Here is a 19,320-nt window from a genome sequence, read left to right as displayed (position 1 = left end):
TTCCACTTGAGGTAACTGTTTTTGCTTAATGTTTACTCCTATTTTAAAATTTTATGTCAAGTGTGTACTTCTTCTTGTCAATTGTTTTCAACGGGCATTTATTTTTCACAAATACAATATTTTTTCTTTTATAGTGGTTCTCTCTATCCCTCTGCTATGTTTTAAGTAAATCTGAATGTGCTCATGACAATTTTTCCTGAAGCATGCAAAAATCCAATAAAAATCCCCTCTGGCCATACAGAGTTCAGTCTCTGTTTATGGAAGACTGGTTTCCAGTGATGATACTGTAATATATAACCCGGTAAACATAGGAACTGTGGGGTTAATACTGCTGACTCTCGTCACCATTAAAATGATAGCCTTTGACAACAGTCGCTACGCTATAGTACCTGAAATACCCTGGCATTTCCCTCTCCTCAGAACAAGGAGATAAAAATATTTCATTTACAAATACAGTTTTGGAAAAATGTCACCTTTTAAATTATGTCCAAGTAGGTAATCAATGCCTCAAAATTAATCTAAGGCAGAGGACACAGCTGGATCATTCACCTTGAACTCCTACCTAATATAGGCTGCAGGACCTACTTAAATCATCTCTGGAGAAAAATATCACTTAATTCCACAATGTCTCTTCTTTATAAGGAGCAATGACTGCAGAAGGGAGACAAAAGCCATGACAGGTCTTGAATTTTTCCCCTTTTTTTAAAAAGTGAGCACATATCTATCTCCTTGCATTCCCAGAGAACTTTTTTTTTTTTCCACATGAAAACCACAGGATTAATGCAGACTTCAGTTAATGCCTTTTGCTTTTCATAAATTAAAGAAATGTTTTCAGTAAAAGATGCTGTGTTGCTTCTGAGCATTTCGTCTGCCTTTCTGATCTCTCCAAAACGTTATGCGCGTAGCTGAGTTTCACATATATTCTCATACGGCTGTACGGGATCTCACCTCTGMGGCCCTGCCGTGTCCCTTGTCCTTCCAAACTGTCTGCTTTTGCTCTTTACCAGATTGGTTAGTGTTTGATAACATTTCTTCCTTTCACTAATGTGCTCTCCTTCTCAGCACTTATACTCACCTCCATTTCTTCTATCAACTACTGTCTTCCTTGCTGCCTTACCACCCTCTTGCCTTGTCCTACAGCTTTCATCCTGTCCTCCTCATTCCTCATCGTTAATCTATTAACATTTTTCCTTTCAGTCTCAACCTGTCTAAATTCAACTTCAAAACATCAGCTTTTCTTATCCCCTCCCAGGTAGAACGAAGAACACACTATCAAAGCTTATTTCCCACCTAAGTACGTGTTTTCTGTGACCAAGTCGCCCTTTAACTTCCCCCCGGAATGATGAACCCATGAAGCTCCCTGTGTCTCTCACCGTAAGGGTGTGTTTTCCAAACTCTCAGTCACCCTCAACGCCCCCCTAAAGACACTTCAATTATTAGCATCCTCTTTAAGTAATAGCCGAATTAAGCAGAGTGTTCCGCAAGGTTTTCACGTCACACACATTTGACGTTTTCACATCACAAGTGACACATCTAAGGTCCTCGSTAGACCTTGGCCACAACATGGGACTGAGAATTTGTGTTTCACCCAGCACAGTCTGGCACTCCCTTTGCTCTGACCTACACAGATATCAGGATGACTCACCATCCCATTTCTGCTTTTCAAGTACTGCCACAACATTAGCTCTCTTTCAATGCTCTGAAACTTCTTCAGTATTCAAAGACCTTTGAAAACTCAGTGTGACTGATCCGGAGGCTGCTCAGCCAGCTCCTTTAGAAATCAAACAGGAAAATCAAGGTCCTAACTCATTCTCGTAATTAAAGCTGGTTTTGTGCTTTATTCACACATAATTGCATTAGACTCTAAGTCCTCACTACATTTTGATTTATCTGATTTTCTTCCACCTGTTCAGATGAGCACTGAGGTTTCAAGAAGATCGTGGTTTTCCTCAGCCCTTTTCTATAGTTATTTCTCTACTGCTGCGAAAGGTGAGTAATGACATCATTTGTAAGTGGAAAATTAGTGTAGACACCATTTTTTAATGGTTTTTGTTACTTTGGCTCAAAATATATAGCTCTTAGCAGTTACAATTCCTTTTTTCTGTATGTCTACACACACAAACTTATGACTCACTCATTTCTCCCGCACCTACATTATAATGAATACACCTAGGAATGTCATCTTCCTTTACTAAGCTTTCTTTCTAGATAGGCATTTCCCCCCATTTAAACTATAACAATAGATCTCTGGATTTCCAATGAGAAAGCTCAACATGAAATCTGAAAGCGTATTCATTATAATGTAAGTTCCATAGGTACAGCATTTCTCTTCTTTTAAAAATCAAAATATGCTGATTTCAATATTCTATACTTTAATCATCTTATTTTAGAGATACGTTTATTGACAAGAACATACACACAAGTACCTCACTGTGCAGTGCAGCTCTATTTCTGTTTTGGAAAGAAAACAAAAATATCTATTTGTAATTTAAATTTATTTTATAACTACATTTACCAATATTTTGTATAAGCTATCTTAATTATTCATATTACATTTCTCACTCTAAAATAACTCCTGGTTTGACAAACAATTAGTGCAGATATTTCAGGTTTTTTTGAAAAATGCAAGGGACATTTTAAGGTAATAAAAATACAATGTTCTTTCCATTTTTTTCAAAATTTCCATAAACTTTGCACTACTAGTAAGACCTTGRTTTCAATGCAATAGACATTTTTCATTGTCTATTCTTGAAAGTACACTTCAATAAGTAGGCTACTGGACTACAACCTAGGATATGTGCATTTTCTTACTACTCTTACAGCTGGCCTGCTTTTCTATGCCTCAAGTTTTCCCATTTGTGAAATATGATCAAAAACCTAGGTACATTATCATCATCATCAAATTAATAGAAATATTTCCTGTGTAAAGTATTATTTAACATTGGTTAAGACGACGGTGTCAAACTGAATTTAGTTTAGCTGCTTTTTCCTTATATAGTTTCATTCCAGTTAATGGCAATCTATGTATTAAACTTTTACAATCAACGTACGCTAATATGACCTCACTTCTGCTTTGCAGGTGAAGTACTGAAAATGTGTGTTGTGCTCTAAGTGCAACCAGTTAAACTCTGTAAAATTAAAAACCTCTCCAAAAAATAAATTATTCATAGAATTCAGTCAGAATTCATATATCACATTAAGGTGCATAAGGTGACTTTCAAGCCATGCTTGAGACTCACCAGCTAGGTGAATTTCTTAGGGTAAAGTGCTATCCTGTGATATAAAACATGCATGAAAAGCCCACAATTGCTTTTCAGCTGCTTATATCTTCAGCATACCTGAAGTCACCTTATACGCTTTACATTTAGTTGCAGCTTATAGGGACAAAATTTGAAAAGAAATGGTCTAGATCATATCATTCCAAAGAACTTTTAGCTCTACAAGTGGGCAGCTGCCCTTGCAAAACTACTTTGCAGAGAAGTATACGAGATCAAATCATTCCCCTCTTTTGAAGAGAAACAGCTTTGCTTTCCTCCGCAGGAGGCAAAGGAGGAGGATGGATGGTAGCTGTAAGAGAAAGACAAGTGTAATTGGCTGCTTCAAATATAACTGCGTAAGAACAGAAAGTGTTCAATGCTGCATCCCAACAGCAAATTAGAAATTTTTGTTGTGATATTGTGTTATGATGCTACAATGCATAGCACGGACGTTTGTGGAATTCAGTCGGGATAAACCAGAGGATTATTTCCTCCCTCTTTTCCATTCCTTTCTCTCTTCTTCGCAATGCCATTCCCCACTGAAGTGGCATACTGGTTCTTCAAGGTCGAGTGGCCCTAACATATGCATTATAATTGATTCTAAATTAATAACAAAAATGAAAGGCAATTTTCTGCAATGCAAAGCATTGCTTTTTCTGAAGAGACAAATCCAGCACATCAAAGATGCCTTTTAAAAGTTCTGCCTAGAAAATGACCGTCTTTGTGGTAAAATGATTATTATCATCTCCAGAATGATTCATATTCTACTAGCAAATTGAGGTTGCTCTTTCTCATGTACTTAAATGTACATATTATTTTAAATTTACATATTATTCATCAATGCCAACTGCAAGACTAAGTGAAAACTAAGCTGAAATACAGCTTCTCAGAACAATGCTCCCTAGTTTACCTTTTTTTTTTTTTTCTGGGGTGCTTTCTGAGTCTTTCTACAAAAAGGTTCCTACACGCTTTTTTGGAAAAATCAGCGTCTCAGACACTTATTTCTTTTTTGTGTGTGCGTACCCTCCTATTAGTGCTTCAGAAGCTTTTACTGAGAACCAGTGTATTCATTTGGAAGTGCACAGCCTCCATCCACACTTGGAGCTGTGCTCAGTACTGGCTAGTGCTGACTGATTTAAAGTAGCACAGGGTAGGCGACTTCAGGTTTGCTTGGGCGGCACAGTCAGGTTGTTTTCTGCTAATGGGCTTTTTACGCCAGCTTAGAAAAGCAGAACTGTGTGGAGCAAAATACTCGTTTGTTTGCACTTTCTGAAAATTGGGACTTATCAGAGCACTCAAAGCCCCACTATGTCTGTGCTAAACTCTCAAATCAATAAAGGATTTCTTCCTGAAAAATTATTTCTGTGGGTGGATCCATAACCCTGGTAGAAGTGCTACGCAGGAGGGGAAAAGTCTGCCTTCCTGTATCAGCCTAGAGCACTAAGGCTATAGCTCCAAAAGGCTGCCCTATTTCACTATGCAAAGCTTTTTCCATTAGACTAATATTACTACTGCACGTTGCCTTGCAGCAACTGGAACATTCCAAGTTTAAATCTGCAAAAGTCTCAGCTAGCCATGGTATGATTTGCACCTGCAGAGGGAGTTTAACTCTGCTTATATTGCACCTTTATCCTATGATGGGATAAAACATACCGGCAATATTTTCTGTTCTCCATCCACTACCAAGGCAGCCCTCACAATCAGCCTGGACTGGCCATCCACCTCCAAACACCAAACGCTAGTGAGATAAAGCCAACTTTGGACTTCATCAGCTAAAGGTAATACAGTAAAATAAGCTAAATGACCACATCCTAAAGAGCTACATCAAAAGAAAAGGCAATTTTCATGTAAATCTGTAAATAAAAAAAGCAGCAGAATTACCCACTGCAAACTATCTGGTGAGAGCAAGCAAGTTGGGAAGTAAGAGAAAGGCAATAAATGAGTGGTAGTGCCAGAAAAATAAAATGTCGATATAATAATAATTTAAAAGAAACAGCAGCAGAAAGCTGCCTCTAGGCATCTATGACTTGGATAAAATAACTTTTCACATAATAACTCAAGGTCTCAGTGATCTTGGCAAAGTTAAAAGGGTAAATTTCAAGTAAGATGAACGTGAACGATTTTTTTTTTCACTGTACTCACATAGCTTTTGAACTCTTAAATAAATGCTGCTTAATTTTTCTTCATGTTTAATATGGAATATACGTCATGATCATCATTTGGGGATTTTTTTTCTGCAGCTGATTTTTAATTCTTCCCTATCATTTTCACAATACTTCCTAGTATTTTGTTAATGCCTTATGGCTAATATCTGTACTTCCTATGCCCATGCTCTCTTTGAACAAATTCGCTGTGAGTTTTCAATGTAGAGGGATTAATTAACTCTATGCTTGCAATTTCCATATATTGGAAAATGAAATCTCTTGTACTCCTTTTGGAACAAAATGACTCAGTGTATTGAGCGACTCTTTTATTAAATTAAAAAAAATATACCAAACAGAATCTCCAATTTTCTTCTCCTGTTTGATCAGTCCTCAAAGCCTCAGATTATTATATTCTGAAAATACTACAATACCCCAGCGAGAAGACTTTCATAAACAGAATATTCACAATGATTTAAAATTTCTCGCACCCCAGAAAAACTCTGAAAACCCTCCCCATCCTAATTCAAACTATAAATATCTCTCCAATATTTCAGCTGGACTTGCTGATTCATTGAATCAAATAGTGAGCCCCTCATATAAAGAAATAGCCAGAAACCACTATACAGATTACTAAAAACAATGAACACTATGACCATAAAATATATATATATATATATATATATATATATAAAATGCAAAAACCCAACTCATAATAATAAAAATAGTCTTTGCCTTGGAAAGCTCCAACCCTCAAGTATAAATCCAATAATACAAATTTTTTCTATCTGAAATATAAAGCGAGCGCACACGCATGGGAGGGGTCGTTCCTTCCTGCAAGCACCGACCGGGATAAYGCCCTCAGAGTTGCAGCGATGTGGTGCTGCATCGCCGTCATAAAATCCAGCAGCAACCGTACTCTAACGTAACCTAGCTAGCCTCTGTACAGTGTTGTTCAGACATTTAGATTTAACAGCAAGATTTTAWAAAAAACAGTGTGAAAATACAAATTTCTTTGATAGCCACCCAGAGGGAGCTAAATATGTGGTATTATTTCAGGTTCTTTTCCTAATCACAGAGTAGCTATAAACTGTGCAGTTAAAATGATTTCCCTAGTCACTTGCAGCCTTTTCCCCTCCTTCGTTTTCCTTTTCTGGGCTTTGCAGCTTTTTGGTTTTGATCATTGGGCAGAGAAGTCCTCCACTCCCCAGCTGGGAAAGGAGGCGTCCCCTGCGCAGCTGTAGCAATGGTGAAGCACAGGGCAAGTCTTCCTTGCAAACAGAGATGCAATGGAGAGCCACGTGCTTCCCTAGTAGCTGTCATGGATAGCTCAAGATCTTCTAGCAGCACATATTCTGAGGCATTGCAGATTGTCCTTATCCGCAGTGGATTACATTAAACGGATTAGTCCTCCCTGTCCTGTCACTGTCTTGGTGTAAACTGTGGGCAACCACGTAATCTGCTTCACCACGATCCTAACCTGCATCAAAGTAATTATTCGTTAACAGCAATAAGAATAAACAAAAATACTTTTTCATATATCTAAGAGGGATTTAATATTGAAGTGGCTTCACTTCTCTTGCCAACAGTCTTCGGCAAGACAGTAATGTGGGTTTATTTCGTTTCCAATCCCAAACACTGAATGTGAATGACAACTCACAGCACCAGGCAGCAGCTTCTGTCCTTCAAAAGGTTCAGTCCCCCCTCTCCCAGCTGCTCGGCCWTTCCGCATGTGCTCCAAACTGGCAGGTTTTCTACAGCTACCACGAGCAGGTAGCACAGGGGCCCCTAAGATGTACCCAGCTCAATCACTAGGAATAGTTTCAATATAATAGCTGTTGAACAGAATAARAACAAAGAGCAAAGTTTTCAAGTGATTAGTTATATTTTGGGTGCCAATTTAGGGCTGCTCTTAGGTGACAGAAAGTAGCATGCTTTGGGTGAGTAGTGTTAGCAAAAAAAAAAAAAAAAGAGAGAAAAAGAAAAAAATCAGGCTGTTCCAAGGTATCTTAATTTAGGTCACTGAACTGAAGCAACCAACTTCTGCAGTTGCCTGGGAAAATGTTGACCTGGTATTTCAGTGTCACATTAGCGGGAACGCACATGAGGCTCCTCCAGCTCCTTTCAGCAGCTCTCCCCAGCACAGCCTAAGGTCAAAGCAAAATCTATAGCAAGGCCCAGGAGATGAAAAGAGAACACGGATCTGTCTTAAACAATTGCATGCAGAGTCCAGATCGTCTTCCCTTCCCAAAGCCTGCATCTCAGACGGTGCAACAACAGCCACTGACACAACCACCTACCAGTAGCATAATTGTTTGCAGCTTTGAACTCATATCTGTGACGGGAACCAGAAAGCATAAGCAAAATTCCTACACAGTTTTTGCTTGCACTGCACCTGTATTTTCAAGGGTCTTTCTTAATTTCTCTTTTTGTTATACAGAGCGTTGTCTTACATATACACAAACACACGCTGAAATATAGTGCAAAGACCATATACAGATACCCAAGAGGTCAGTTTTTCAAATTGCACGACCATAAACAAGTTTGGATTCACATTTTCTGTCTGCTGATGACTCAGCTCCATATATAGATACTCCTGCCTCTCCTTGTAGGCAGGCTGCGTTGGCCCCATCCAGGAAAAAATTCCCAAAGGGAGGCTTTCTTGTATTAAGCACCTATAGGTCACTATATTCTACTATAAACCTGTTATGAATTAGTCAAGTAAGGATTCTGCCTTTGAATTATAGTTATTTCAGTCTTAGTGCTCCAAGAATAACTACCACTTATTCTCAGTAAAGAAGCAGGCAGGGCCTAGCAAAGAAAAAAAAAAAAGTAATAAGGGCACCCAGTCAGAAACCTCTCAGCAGTGGAGAAAACATCTATAGTTCAGCAGAAATAAACACTCAGGGAGCAGCATGGCATTTGGAAAAGCTCTGCAGCTACCTGAGGGACACTAATTTTAGAAGATTTGCTTTTTGCTGCTGGAAGATGTGAGACTGCTCTGCTGGGGCTGCTGATGGTCAGGTGTTGATTCACGCACTCTGCCTTCTCAAAAGGCATTCTTCTATGGCATAGGCTTTTAAAATTGAAAATACCTGTTTCTAGTGGCCATTTCTAGTGGCCACTCGCTTCCAATCAGTTATTTTTGAACCACGTATTTTCACCATCCTGTCACTGCCTTCTCCTATAAGCTCACTCCCGAGAGGTCTAAGCATGCTGTTGCATGAACGAGGTGCAAATGCAACTCTCAGCTACAGCCTTAAAAAAAAAAAGAAAAAAAGCAGAAAGCACCAACACTGCAGACTAAAAGAACTTTGAACCTTATTTCCCAGACATACAAACAAACAGTGATCTCTGCCAGAACCAGACAGATACAAAAATACGATATTAAGTCAAATTAAATTCCTTGTGCCATTGAACACGGTCCAGTTCCCATTGCTCTTCAGCACCCAGTGGAATGTACCTCTTCTTATTTTTGCAAACTTCTGCATTTTTGCAAAGGAAATTAGTCATGAAAACAGCATAATTAATAGTATAGTAGTAATTATCTGTTAGGGTTGCCATGAAAATAAAAGCCTAGGCCTTAGGCAAATCCCTTACTACACCAGAAATATATGAGGATTGCTTTTCAGCTCTTTCCTCAGGATTTTCTAATTTTACCCTTTAAATTTACTTATGATGACAACTTTGGCCTTTTCAATGAGATTTAATAGACCCTTGAATTCGGGGAAATGTGGAAATCCAACCATATAGGGGACAGGGAGGCAATATTGCAAGTGTCTTCCCAGTAATCTTGAACTAGAAAAATGAAATATTCTCATGGCACTTGGTATCACTGAAAAATCATGCCAAAGGAAAGAAGAAAGTAGGTTGTCAGTCCTTCCACAGAAGAGATCATGTAGTGATTAGAGTAAAATTTATCAGAGCTATCATAGCAAGGTCACAGTTTACTGATTGGTCTTGACTGAGAATTTACTCTTTTGGAATATCCCTGACCCGGTTTCCTAAGAACAGGAGGAAATGATTACGCTTGTGTGAGCATGTCTGCCTCTCTCCCCCTCAACTGTAGTAAGCCCAATAGCTAACTTCAACCAAATCTGAAAAAAGGAGGAGGTATCAAAATTGTTAAGTCCCTAACAACTTCATGAAATTATGTGGTTCATTAAAAAGAGGGACATTCTGCAATATAACCTGAATTGTTACCATAGGCCAGAGAATCCACAGGAGTATAAATGAAAAAAAAGAGACACTTCACACATGTCTGAGCCTTGGGAAAATTCTCAGTCAGAGCTTGATGTGTTTAGATACCAAGGTCAGCCAATCTCATGATGCAAATCCACTGGAAACTAGGCTTCTTTAGTTCTAGTGTTGATAGAATTTAACTTTTCTAAACAGTCTATTCCACAAGAAGTAATACATTTTTACTTTCATACAGCTACAGAATGAAAATATGTGCCGAAGCATCAAAAGATTCTGTGAAAACAGCTTTACTAATCATAACTGCCCTCTTTTTTCTCTAACATCTATAAAATAGGCAAGATTAAATGAGCAAAAAGTACTGAGATCTGAACTCAGACGTTGAACTCAGTATGAATCCAACATGAATCATTAAGTGACTCACTGTCTTTCTTTACTGTTCCTCAAGGTAACTATTAATATTGGCTGATGTTCCATCAACTTCTACTAAAACCACCTCTTCAGCAAGTGTCCCCAAGCACAGCACTGTACCAAGCAGTCAATTAATTAAAACTTTCCTCTAGCTTAGAGAACTTAGGCCAGGCTTTGTCAGAGCCTATTCAGTTGATATCCTTTACACTGACCACTGATTTACAAGTGTAGATCATTCTCTTGGTAGCGCTGGATACATTTTTCAAGTCCTGCAGTAACGGAAGAGATCACTGCCCTAATACGAGTCATTTTATATAGAGTTTCCTTTTTACAGTGTCTTTATTATTCAAGCTAGAGCAAGGTAATAACTTATTTTAAGGAATTTTGTCTCGGTGTGCTTTTGGGCATTATAGTTCATTACAAACTGCCAAATGTTATTTTACTCCTGAATCTGCATTTTATGACTTTAAGTTGGCAGAGAAACTCACACGTCCTCTGAGGTGGTTGAAGAAACTATTTATTTATTTWTTWTTTTTTTTAAGAAAAGAACATTTGTTTAATTTCTCTTAACTGTGTGTTATGCTAGTAGGCACTCACTTAACAGTGATCCTCAGGCTCAGGGATTTGTGATGGTATCTGATGAGCAGCTGATACAGCTGACGAGGAGCAAAGGCGTACAAGGCTGCCGCTGCCAAACAGGACTGACAAATGCATAGTTACATCCTCTTTAACTCAAGGGGAAAAAACTCCAAGCTCACCACACTTTTAAGGTGGATCTGCCCAAAACTCACCCTCATGAGCTCTTACTCAAGCCTTGTAAGCTCAAAACCCCAAGTCTTGGGAGACTATAAAGAAGGACACTTACAGTTTTAAATGGAACCAGCTGAATGAGATTATCTCAGATAGAGCAGAAATAATAAAAAAAAAGAAAAAAGCTTTCTACACAAGCCCACTACATCCTTGCAGCCGCTTCTGGCATACAAGACCCAGCTCTGCATGGGACGCACGCTGCCTACACGTGCCCGAGGGTGCTACGTTACCCCAAAGGAAGGAGCCATCTCCTAATCCTGGAGCGAGGGTTGGGTCTAACCCAGCAACTCTCCTCAGGAAAACATCCCTCYGACTCGCACCACGTATAAATGAAGGTGACCTCCCACAATTAAAGTAAAGGAGTCACTGCCAAGTTTATGGAGACTGGGAGATACTCGGACATAAACAGTGCCTTCCCTTTTGCTCTGCCACAGATAAATAGTGCAAAAGCCCTAATAACACCTTAAATCATTTTTTGTTTTTGATTGCAAAATTATTTTAATTATTCAAAATGTGGATAAATGTCATGAAGAAAATCTTTGATTATTTTGGGGATGCAGAATCCTGTAACTTGAATAACTGGACTAAAATGAGAAGTTTATTAACAAGTATTTGATATGGACAAACTAGATTTTTAATCTCTCAAAAGCAGCAACCATAATACATTTTGCAGCTTTGCCATTAAATACAGAGAGATGATTTTTCCATCTAATTTCTAAAGGAGGTTTTGTGGAAGAAAATGGGTAATCAACATGGGGAATGTCTTTCTTCTGAAAAATGCTTTCAGTCTGTCATAAATGACAGCCATTTAAAGGCAATCACTTGTGTTTTATATCTCTCACAAAACCCAGCAGACACAGTACCCTGTCTTTGAGACAAAACACTGATACATGTGACAGAACATTTCAAGCAGTAATAATCAAAAGSCACAGATTCAGCAGCATCCAGAAAACAACGGAGATATCCTCCGTTAAAATCTGTAGCTTTATTTGCTATCGCTTATCAATGTCTTTAATTTCTTTATTACATTTTAAATAAACAATTACCTGTTCTGGATCAGACAGGTAGAGTAGATACAAATTGCATTGGTTCTGCAGTACATACACTGATAACTTACACATCTATTAAAAATAAAGTGGTTTTCAGAACATCACCCAGGAGGCATGTGTTCTGTTCAGTGACCTTTGGAAACTCTAGTCCAATGAATAACTAGTGATGCGCAAATAACTTGAGAGACAGTAGATAAAAAGTGCCTATAACCTTATACATTTTCTGTTATGAGACYGCGCAGAGAATGGCTACGGTAAAAAGATATATTGGTCTTTTATAATTTGCTTGAGTGATCAAATCAATGAGAATATAAGCTTGTATCCCTTTAAGTTGAATGCTTATGAAATTCATTATCCTGGGCAATTAAAAATGTAGCATGCAGAAGAAGTGCAATGAACTGTATAATCTAAGTATCTAACTTAATGGTAGTTTGCTACCTTACAGGCATCTGCTCATATGGCGTCAGTCACATCTTGATAAATCAGGCCTTGCATTCAAATATTTTATGTAGAAAGAAGCCTAACTGTGTTTTCTTCAAGATGATAAAACTTCATATTACCAGAATATTGGTAGAATATTGAAGGAATTCAGCAATGACAATCTTGAATCCAATAGCAATCCTTGTAAGCACTACAGTATATGACAAAGCTTAGATTTTCTTGCTCACACAGTATGCTGCTCATCTGGTCTTGGCCTTGTGATAAAGAAAGTCTGCAGTCTAAAGAAAGCAGTTATGTAACCCGAAAAGCAAGGAAAAAAAACAAAGCTAGGAAGATATAATCCAATGCAACTTTTAAATATCTTTCTTTTGTGCTACATTTAAAGGACACTGCTAACAAAGAAAGGCTTTACTGCCAGCCCTGAATACAGCTGATGCAATTCAGACTTGTATAAAAGTATCATCCTTTACAAATAGATAGGGCCTTCAGCTTTTATAGAGTCACTAGAACACAAAAAAAATCTTTTGCAACTCTTATTTTATAAATTAAGACTGCATGTCTTTTATTAACATGCACCCATGCAAGGAAACTGAGGAGGTTAAGTGTGAAAAGCTTCTGTACTTCCAATTCACAACCAAAAGAGAGTTACCAAGTCACATGGGCTCTTCCTAATGACCAAATGCCTAGTCGAGCACTGATGTAGTTACGGGAAGGAAAGCATTCTGGATGCTGTTTTGCAAGTGCCTACACCTGAAACATCTTAAAAATATGAAATGCTTATCCTATTGCATTACTCACATTTTGATGCCACAGGATAAATAGTGGAAGCACTCATTCAAAATGTAAATGATTTTATTTTTAACCATTTTTAATTTCATAAATATTTGCATTACAGTAAATATTTTTCCCATAAGAAAATAATAAATTACACTTACCCTCTCCAATGTAATTTCTTCAAATTCATACTCAATTTCTGTTCCATTGACCTAAACAAAATAAAATCAGAAAATCCATTAAATGCATATGAAAGGTAATTTGGTAGGGATATTTTACAGATATTCCTGTGTGATCAGTTTACTGAAGCACATTTTTTTCAACACATACACCAGTCTATCTAAATTATAGAATACTTGGCTTCCCTTTGTCTTCAATGGCATGTAATCAAGCCTACAAACTTGAGGAACAGTAGAAGTTCAGTAGGTAAAACACTGAGCTAACAGATAACTAAGTCAGATAACTAATTGGCGTTATATCTGAAGCAGTGTGTCTGTGGACTTTGTGCAAATATTTAAAGAGTGTCCAAGGTAATATTCCATATCAGAAACAGAAGAACTGTTTTTGAAAATTATTCTCACAAATAGGAGAAAGATTAATTATTCATCTTCCTGCAAGCTCCAATTTACTTCACAGCATAATATGAGACGAATACTTATGTAAAAATCACTCACTGATACAGATACTGAAATATATCTTGTTTACTATGTTAACCTAGGGCAAAAACATGACAAAGGACCTTTGCTATAGACAACTGAATGGCAAAAAGGCACAAAATGTTAATGCAATTCTTACACTGAGTTTCAGTGTCAAAATAAATTAAACTACGAAATGTAGGGCATCAAAATGGATTGCACTGGACAAGAAATCTATCAACCAAAGACATGACACTGATTTAAGCAGTACTCTGAAACCTTGTTCCCAGCCTGGCATGGATTTTTTCTGTCCCTCTAGGCAACACATTTAATAACCCTTTCTTAGTTTCCTCATTTCTTAAATGGGTAGAGCGTTGCATCCGAGAAAGCTACAAAATCTGACTGCATAAGTAAACTTCATAGTAATAAAAGTACTTTTATTATTAAAAACTCTTAGAAGAATTGCTAAAAGTGTCCCTTAGCTACAGCAAGTCAGCAATTTTTGGATTTTGCCAGAAAACATTAAAATCAAAATTAAAGATCTTGCCGATAAATCATTCTGTTATTGATGAAAGGATGTTTCCTTGAAAATAGTTTTGCTTTAATATTTTATTTAATTTATACTTACAGAAAATGAGCAAAACTGAGATGAAACATTATGATTGACCTAATTTTGGAGGAACAATTTTGTATTTTTCCTTCAGATAATCAGTTTGCCAACCGACCCCTGCGCCCTGCTCAAAATATTGAGGTTTTGATTTTTGTCCTGACRTCAAGTGGGGGAAAAAATGGTCAGAATTGTTGCAGGACAAGACCATTCCAACCCTGCTCCCCTGCYGCTGCTAAATTCCTGTATTAGCTTTTGAGCTGCGATCAGAAAGTACCGTATGCAAATCATTCTTTATCTAGCCAGGCACCTTTCGAATGTAATTAGGTACTTCTGTGGTGAATATTATTACGAGCTACATGTATCTACCAAACAAAAGCATCCTATAAAAGCTACCAAGTATTTAATTTGTATGTAATTCAAGATCTGATAAACCATGAAATCAGTAATAGAAATACAATCCCCAGAATCTCTGTTCAAAAGGAAAGGGAAGGGGAGAAAAATCCAAACAGATAACCCATACTTAACAATGAAACGAAACACAGCATTGACAAATAAAATATGTAATACATACATAATATTTATACTTCTTACATGACTGCTATTTGGTAATCACATTCCACTATTCTAAAACCAAATATGAACATAAATATTCCTATAGGATATTTTCCTGTTCTATGTTATTATTTTAATACTTTCTGTATAGACTTTTTCATTAATATAGGCAACTTACTAGGTATGAACAGCTTTATAGCTATTCTATTTTTTGTCCTTTCCTGTCTGATGATAATGAAATCAAAGCTATCTATATGTCTCTGTTTTCATGAATTTCTCTTTTATCTTAGGTTGGTGGAAAGCTCTGATCTATGTCTTCAATTCCTCAGTCTCGCTCTATAAGGCTGTCTTTGCTTCACTGCTTATAATCACTTGTCCTTTGCATTAAAAACTCGTTAGTGCAGCAAAATGGGAAAAAGAGGGACATGAGAAGTGAGCAACCTCTATATAAAGATGAAAGGAGAAAAAAAGCAGGCCTAATGCTCAACTTGTATTTGCACACGACACTGCCTTGATTACGATAATCTGAGGGGGCTCCTTTTATCATCCCCAGTCACGATTCCACAAAGGTCGTCAGCTCTCCATTAATCACAGTAGAGATCCATTTTCAGGTGCCATAGCAACATGGATGATACGGACTAAAAGGCTAACTTTGATCCAATTCCTTTTGTTATTTAAGGATATATATCTATGTAYGGCATTCAGTTCCCCACCCTATCTTTCTGGCTGGTTGCTCAGACCCCAACGTAGTTACTTAAAGGACAAAAGAAGATCTTGCACCTACCTGGGGCAGGTGGAATGATGATGTATGTAGCACCATTTGTCTGCAGAACAATTATTTCATATTTAGCTTCTCTGGATGCACCTACACTGCTAAATTATAGTCAATATTCAGCCAAATCTCACTGCTTAAAGCTATCTCTGTTTGAAGCCTCCTGGAAAGAAACAGCCAAGGACTGAGCCAGCAGTTAAGCATGAGCAGAATGAGGGGGTCCAGTGCTGAAACTGGCTTGTCGGTCCTCTTATTTAGCAGAATAAGGACATATCCTCTGTTTTTGTCCATTATAACTATGGCAGTTCTCTGGCCTGACAAGACTTGTAAACAGGCTGTTTGGAACAGCAGCTTCTGTTTCTTGCAGTGGGAACCTGTTCCTCTGTCCTTCTTTGCAAGAGTTTTCCAACTTCTGCTTTTAGATCAGGCTGCAGCAAAAATGCACAGCAAAATTTACAATGTCAAACTGTTTCATAGGATTTTCCCTTCTTCTACCGTAAGTATTCCCCAGTTTGTTTGGAAATATTCTTTCCCAACTTTCAGGTCTGCAAGCTTGACACAACTGGTAGCTTTAACCTCAGCTAAATTTTGACATCTAAAATGCTGACATGTGAGGTACCATCTACCTCCCTTTATACGCACTTCTAGGCACTTCTAAGTGCCTGCGCTACTCCTAACTCTAGACTGGTAGAAAAGTTTTACAGAAGGGATGTCATGTCTCTTTCACGATTACACACTAGAAAAAGGCAAAATCTCTGGATTAGCAGCTTTTCCCACAGTTTTTGGGGGCTTGTCTACATCTGTTCCTGATGGTACCTGGACAGCATGATGTCCAGCACCGGATSCCACAAGACTGACTGGCCTGGATGTCCATGTGGAGCAATTCAGCCTCTCCACTTATCCAAAAGCCCAGAGCCAAGATACACCACTGCTGACTTTTACCTCTCTGATACTGATCAGGACACTGATGTCACTTCCTTGGGAAAAGAGTGCTCAGCAGCACCTCTGACAGTAACAGGCCTCAGGGAAGGCAGCATGTTTCTCAGTGGACTGTGGTAGAAGYGGGTAAGAAGAGCACAAGTTCAGGTGCATGGAAGAACGTAACCAACCAAGGCCCTTCTTCAAGGGACAGACTCTAGATGGAAGACACTTCTCATTCAGCAACATGCTTTATTTTGAGAAGGTCACAAAAAATATGATTGTTCAGGACAAAACTACACAAGCAATAAGTGAAGAACGGGTCCTCACAGAAGTTTTAGAGAACCTCTGAGGGCCTTGAAGCCCTGAGGCTGTTCAGCAACAGCATCGCCAGCACTTCTGATGAAGGAAGATTTCTCAGTCTCCTAACTTTACATATGTTTATGATCCAAAGTGTGATCCAGAGTGTACAGGAGCTTACAGCTCCTGTACAATAAGTTATTAGAACTCAATTAAGTCGCAATATTTAAAGCAACTGCTTGCAAAAGCAAAGTAACTGTTGTCTTATATTTACAGCCACATCTGTTATATTGAATGACTCTCTCCAACTTTTGAATAGAAAGCTTCTTTAAGAAAGAGTTGTAATATATGGTAACCATCTAGATTCCAGCATTCAAGATATATAACGTAGTGAAGCTGTAATCACTACTAAAGATCATAACAGACAACTTGTCTTCCTAAGAAGAAAGCACTAGTCATCTGAAGAGGACAGAGATGAATTGCTTGCTTTGAGAGGAATGAAAAATAAGCAACAGGTAAAAAGAGGTTCTTTATATACTGTTTTGTCAAAAGCCTGAAATAAAGCTCAGCACACAGCACACCAAAACATGGATCTGAAAACCTCAGATTTGTTTCTTCCTTTCCATGAAGAATTTTACTATGACTGGCCAGGAACCTTCTTTCATTTTGTGCAGTTTAAGGATGACATAAGCCACTGAAGCAGTCCCTTAATGAAATTCAGCTCTACGGACTTTTATAGATAGTATGCTTTTTCTCACAATGATAATTTAATACACTTTTTATAATTCTGCAATGAGAAAGTATCAAAGACTGATTTGATGAGACATCTTTACACTCAAACAAATAAGCATTGCCTAATTCTTTCTTGCTATACTTCTACACATCTACCACTGCATTCATCCATGCAATAAGATAAAGATGTCATCACATGAATTTTAATGATAAAAACTGTATAACAATAGCAGCAATAACATCACTAAAACACTCTTAGAATTTATACAACTGCAGTATTCTGAGACCACTGCACCTATTCTTTCTAATAAAATGGTGTCATCAGAGCTGTTTGTTATGCTTAGTCTTATTTTCAAGAAGAGAGTGTTTGGCCTAAAAATTACATCTGTAGACTTCTATTACAAACAAATTTCCATTTTAATTATATTTAATTGGATATTGTTTTTCAGCTGTCTTCAGGAAAGAAGATAGCTTCTTCTGCTTTTATTATCACTCATTTACAGTGATTTTTATTCAACAAGTAATTTTGATTCTTTTGGCTGCAAGGTTTCATCAGTTGCTTAACCACCCAAACCTCAGCAGAATACAGGATTGCCAAATTCTTATTGTACAAGTGACCCTAGGACATATTTGTCCTTTAAAGATTTCTAATTTGCTGCATTATTAAGGCAGTCCATTTTACATTTCAGAAACATCAAGGCCATTTGTATAGTCAAACAGGAATAAAAATTAAAGAGCCCTTCATGATTTCTGTTGCATCAGCAAGACCAAAGACCTTTCTTTATTTAGCCCTTCACCATCTCCAGATGTAGGATCTTTCTTCATTAATCACCAAAGCTTCTTTACTGTTGTCAAGAAATGTACTGATATACTTTCAATATTTTTCCAAGAGAATTTAAAGTTTCCTTTCTCTCTGCCTGTAAACATACAGAAAATAGTCTCCTGTGTTCTCTGATTTCAAATATGATGATTTTGTATTTTCAAAGTGTCCTGAAGAGGCTGTCAGAAAGCTTTTCATATTGCTCTTCATTATCTAAGAGAATGAATGCATTTTATGTGCTTTCTGTCAAGATACCCTGCATCTATTTTTAATCTCAGTGCATAATTTACTCCACTTCCTCCTTTTCCCCTATATATCCTCTAGGAAACAGGGAAAATGCGTTAAGCTCTTTGGATGAAAATTTACCATTAACTAAAGCTTTCTTGTCATAATACAACTGTTTTGGTGTGAAGAAAGAAGAAGAGTGAAAGGCCATATGATTTTCCAGGAAATTTATGGTTTATCAGTAATAGGTCTTGCAGTATAAGTGTAACTGATATGTGAACGCTTCCGCAGAAGCCCATACAGCAGTCTGCCACCAGCTATTGTACACCATTTAGAGAAGATACCATAAATATTAAGATACCATAAGATATCAAGATATCAAGATATACAACATGAGCAAAATGAGCAAAAAACAAAATGAGCACAGCTCCCAGAAGCCAAATGCAGCTCTTAGTGAACACCTGTAAAGATCTCCATCAAGTTCATGATCAGCTTGTACTCTTCTCAAAGGCAACTTCTGTGCTGATTCTTTTCCTCTTAGGTGTCTCCTATATCCTTTTTCAGGTCTTAATTTTTATTCTACCTCCTTCTTCACTGTCAGTGTACTGTACTCATCCTTTCCTACTCTTTCTCCCTCACTCATTGTTACCCTGTTTGTTTTGTTTGATTGTTTGTT

General features: G+C 37.6%; 1 protein-coding gene across 1 annotated transcript in view; it reads right to left on the bottom strand.

The window, feature by feature from the left end:
• Nucleotides 1-19,320, bottom strand: part of DLG2 (discs large MAGUK scaffold protein 2) — a 646,550-nt gene that overhangs the window by 378,646 nt on the left and 248,584 nt on the right. Inside the window, exon 4 of the mRNA XM_026069322.1 lies at nt 13,242-13,292. Coding sequence (XP_025925107.1) covers nt 13,242-13,292 — 51 coding nt within the window. The remainder of the gene's footprint in view (nt 1-13,241; nt 13,293-19,320) is intronic.

Source organism: Apteryx rowi, unplaced genomic scaffold (assembly GCF_003343035.1).
Source record: "Apteryx rowi isolate R43461 unplaced genomic scaffold, aptRow1 scaffold_291, whole genome shotgun sequence".
Taxonomy (NCBI): Eukaryota; Metazoa; Chordata; class Aves; order Apterygiformes; family Apterygidae; genus Apteryx; species Apteryx rowi.
This window is presented reverse-complemented; position numbering and strand designations above follow the sequence as displayed.